Below are 4,288 nucleotides of genomic sequence, written 5' to 3' on the forward strand. Positions count from 1 at the left end.
TGTCGCCGCCAGAGGCGCTCACCCCCGCTGCCCCTCGTTTTCTCTTCCCAGTGCCCGGGGTTGCCGAGTTCGCCGCCTCCTTCAAAAGCGTGAGTGAGCGCTGCCTTGCTTCTCGCGTTTTCCTCTCTTCCCGTGTGGTGTGGTGGGAGATCCGCTGTTTCCTCTTGTGGGCTTCACATCTTTTTTCTATAAAACGTGTCTCAGTGATAACTTCGCTATACGTTCGAATAATCCTTTTGTTGTAAAGATCTCTTTTACATAATTTTTTTTTGGTACCTTATGCAACTTACTCTGAATGAGAGTTACACCCTGGAAGAAATAAACGGCTTTAAACTTGAGGAGATCCTGCTTTTCATATTGTCTTTGGCTTGTGGGTGGTAGTGTGCCGTTTTTAACTCTGAAAAGTCCAGGGAAAGCTAGAAAACAAGATTAAACATTAAAATATCCCTATAGAGCAACTGAACGCTCATATTTTTGCTGTTAGTGTAACTAGTTTTCAATACAAGAATAGTCTTTTTTGTATAATTCTAAAAATTTACTTGTCTGAGTATGAACTCTTATTTTTTCTAAAACAGCCTATTACAAGTTCTCCTCCCAAGTGGATGGCTGAATTAGAAAATGACGATATCGATATGTTGAAGGGTGAGTATGGATATTATGGGTAGGAAGTAAGGTTTCCAAAGCCAATGGGAATTCAGTACTTAAGAGGCTTAAAACACTTGTTCTTTAAATGTTCTGGAGGTGGACGAATAAGGAGTAGTTCTTTTATGGTGTTCAGTACTTATTTCAGAGCATTTTTGTCCTGGATGCCCCTTTTTGTCCTGGATGCCCCAATGCTTGTGCTTTTTTTTTTTTTTAGTTATACTGTTGATTTGCCTCACTTTTGAAGGTAGGAGTGTTCTATCAGTAAGCCCTGTGGCCTCAATCTGCCTCACATTGGCAGAATCTCCAGCTCAGGAGTCTATGTTGTTAACTGGATTAATGAAAAATATGTATCATTATCTCCAAGAGAATATCCAGATGTCAGTGGCAGGCTGATTTTTCAAAACAAGCATGCAAGAATTAGTGGAAGGAGGTGTAACGTTACATATATTTCAGTTACCTCACCAATCTCTCACTACATAAGTATAGTGGGTGTCTGCTGTAGTTTGAGAAGTGGCATGAATTTTTTGGTGGGTCTCAGCTGATCAAACTTGGTGAGCAGCTTACACTTGTTGATTTACTTGTTCAGAGATGCTCTATGCATGTGTCTTCACTCATAGATCCATGATCTCTAATGGAATGGTAAGGCTGTATGAGCAAGTTCCCGAAGGGCTAGCTAGCATGTAGATTTGCTGTGTGTTACAGCTATTAGTTTGTAGTAAACATCCTTGAGCATGCTTTGCCTCTCATGTGAATTCCAGACAAGCTGTTCCAAAGTGAAAGTGGGACAAATTAACTTTGACTTGCGGCAAGAAATGTGCCTAAACATGCATTATTAACATATAGTAAATCCATTCCCCTGCGTACTTTTTCGTAGCTTGTTCATGTAGCAATCTGAATTTACAAGAACTTGCAAAATATGGAGCACAAGTTGCTCATTGCAACTGTGGCAGATTACAGTATGAACCAGATCCGTGGCTGTCTTTTTCAGTAGAGAAAGCTGGTCTTTTCTCAGTACGTTAAAATCAGGGGTGGTATCAGCTTGAATTTTGAACGTACTCTGTTCACTGGAAATAGATCCTGTCAGAAGTAAAACTTGGAAGTGCTCTGTGAAGTAGTAAACAGGTAAACTGTCACTAGAAGGCTATCGCCAGTGTTAAAATTTCTACTTTTCTGTCTTAGAGTTGGGGAGCCTCACCACAGCTAACCTGATGGAAAAAGTTCGTGGCCTGCAGAACTTGGCTTATCAGCTGGGACTGGATGAATGTAAGTGCTGTATGCAGATGTGACTAACTGCACTGCAAATCCTCCCACTAAAACATGCACTCATGGTACATCTGTAGCTGGAAAAGTGGTTGGCAAGTGTGACAAGTGTCTGATAGTCACAGTTAGTGACCTTCCGAAATGGCTTACATCTCCAACTTAACGGCATACCTGCATGGGGGAAACAGCAGAAATAACAGGAGGTCATGTGTCAGTCTGGTGTTGTCTAGTGGCACAGAGACTTCTGTTCCTGACTTAATGTTGACTTACATAAATCAGGTCACTTTGCTTAACTCCCACTCAGATACTGAAGCTATTTCTCAGAATACTTGTGTCAGTACTTCTGTCAAACTTCATGTACTGCCTCCACAGTGAAACTTTAACTTGTGTGTAGGATTCTCCTATTGCTTAGTGTTCATAAGGTTTTCTGCTTCTGTAGCTGTTTTTTTTTCCTACACTCAATTGTGGCAGGAAGTGATAAGTTGACCTTCATACCGCTTAGACACAGCCAATTTTTATAATTTTTTTGAAGAAGGAGCAGCTTTCAGCATTGCATTTAGGACTCTATTGTTAACGGATTGATCCAGCTTTGAGGATTTCAAGAGGATTGTGTTTCTTTTAAAGCTGCCTGTACATACTGACACATTTAATTTTTCCTGCTAATTTTGGTCTAGCAGAGACCTTAGTTACAGTTGCTCTTGGGCTACACAAAGCACCAAAAGTTTGAAAGCTTACAGGTCGTTCACTGTTCTTTCAGCAGTTAACAAAAAGCAGTAACAGACCTTTGGAGTCTTCCTGACTGCAAACCTATGATATCCTAATGCTTTCTTATTAACAGATCATTAAGCCTATTTTAACACACTCCCTGCAAATTTATTTTACTTTCACTGCTAACATCTGTTAAGACTGTATAAAGCATTTAGTGGAATAGAAGTTACAGTATAACAATGTAAAACTGAGTCAAATACAAAGGTTGGCTGATGATTGGCTTTCTCAGTTAAGATGTAGGCTTAAATGTCGATAGTTTTGTCCTGCTAAATGGAGTTTTAAGCAGAGCCTGAGTTACATTAAAGCTAACAAGGTTGTTGTTTCCTTAGCACTATTTGTTGCATGTATTTCCATTTATTTTTACTGCGAACGAATAAATACGGAAAGAAGACAAAGTGAGCAAACTATGAAATATCTGAGGTCTGACAGTTACAACTTTTAGTCTAGAGTAACTGAAGTCTTGAATTTTCAAGCTTTATGGAAGCTCTCCATGTTTGTAACTTCTTGTCACTGAAGTCTATTTTCCTTTAGGCTATAATACATTGAATGCTTTATCTGTCATAATATACATTAATCTTAGGAAAATTTCCACAGACAATTAGATGCAGAGTTTGAACAGGGCTCCTCAGGGCTGTTTTTTCCCAATACTGTCTTTACGTTCTTTTCTCTTACAGATTTAGATAAGTGAGAGAACGAGAAGAAAAATCTAAAAGATCTGTTTATTAAAGTTAAGGGACTTGTAATTTTGGTCCAGAGGTATTGGATTTGATTACATCTTTGTGTATTGAAATTTAATAGTCCCCTTTTGACTTAACTGTCAATTGAAACTGGCTGTCAAAACCAAGATTAAACCCGCTGCTGACCAGTCTCCTCTAGATGGCAGCATGAGGCTTCCCATAGAAGTCTTGCTGCTTTTTTTTAATGACCCTGTACTGTTTTCAGTCATGATTTGAAGTTTCTTCTTCCCAAAATTGTTTTTTTGTGACGTATTTCCTGTTCTGAATGTGCACTGTCTTTTTTTTTTTACAGTATTTTCAAAAGTTTTGTCTATATTGTGAGAAACAATTCTGCTTCATTGTGTTAGCAACTTACTTTTCCTTCCAACCTTCTTCTATACCCCATTTCAAATCCTTTATATTTTCAAAGACTTCTGTTTTTGTCTGGGTTATTGATAAAATTCTGTGCAGGACCAGAGTGATTCCTGCAGCACTACACGACAAATGTATCTATTGAGTGACTTTGTAGTTATGTTGTGAGGTCTGTTATTGAACTGGTTCACAGCACACTTCATGTTAATTTTACATTAGACTTGATTAAGCAAAGTGACATGTGGGACTGGGTACCTTTTGAAACATTCACCAAGGTACTACTGCAACACTAAAATTGAAATCTGAGTAATTGATTTGACGTTATGTAGTTTGATAAATTAATAGTTACTGAATTACCTTGTTTCTTAAATTTATATGAACTGTCTTATTTTGTCTATACAAGCGGGCTTTCTTGACAAATTTGGAACAAATGTATTGAATGCTTTGTCCATTTTCACTGTTTTCATCTAGGAATGGTTGAACACTATTATCTGGATTCCACATTCTTATTATATATAATTCCTGCT

General features: G+C 38.2%; 1 protein-coding gene across 1 annotated transcript in view; it reads left to right on the forward strand.

Moving 5' to 3' along the window:
* Window positions 1–5: 5 nt before the first annotated feature.
* Window positions 6–4,288, forward strand: part of LIN52 (lin-52 DREAM MuvB core complex component) — a gene marked incomplete at its 5' end in the record, with an annotated part of 42,514 nt that continues 38,231 nt past the window's right edge. The window contains 3 exons of the mRNA XM_010283441.1: window positions 6–89; window positions 576–642; window positions 1,825–1,908. Of these exons, the coding sequence (XP_010281743.1) occupies window positions 6–89; window positions 576–642; window positions 1,825–1,908 (235 nt within the window). The remainder of the gene's footprint in view (window positions 90–575; window positions 643–1,824; window positions 1,909–4,288) is intronic.

This window comes from Phaethon lepturus, unplaced genomic scaffold (genome assembly GCF_000687285.1).
Source record: "Phaethon lepturus isolate BGI_N335 unplaced genomic scaffold, ASM68728v1 scaffold35103, whole genome shotgun sequence".
Classification (NCBI taxonomy): Eukaryota; Metazoa; Chordata; class Aves; order Phaethontiformes; family Phaethontidae; genus Phaethon; species Phaethon lepturus.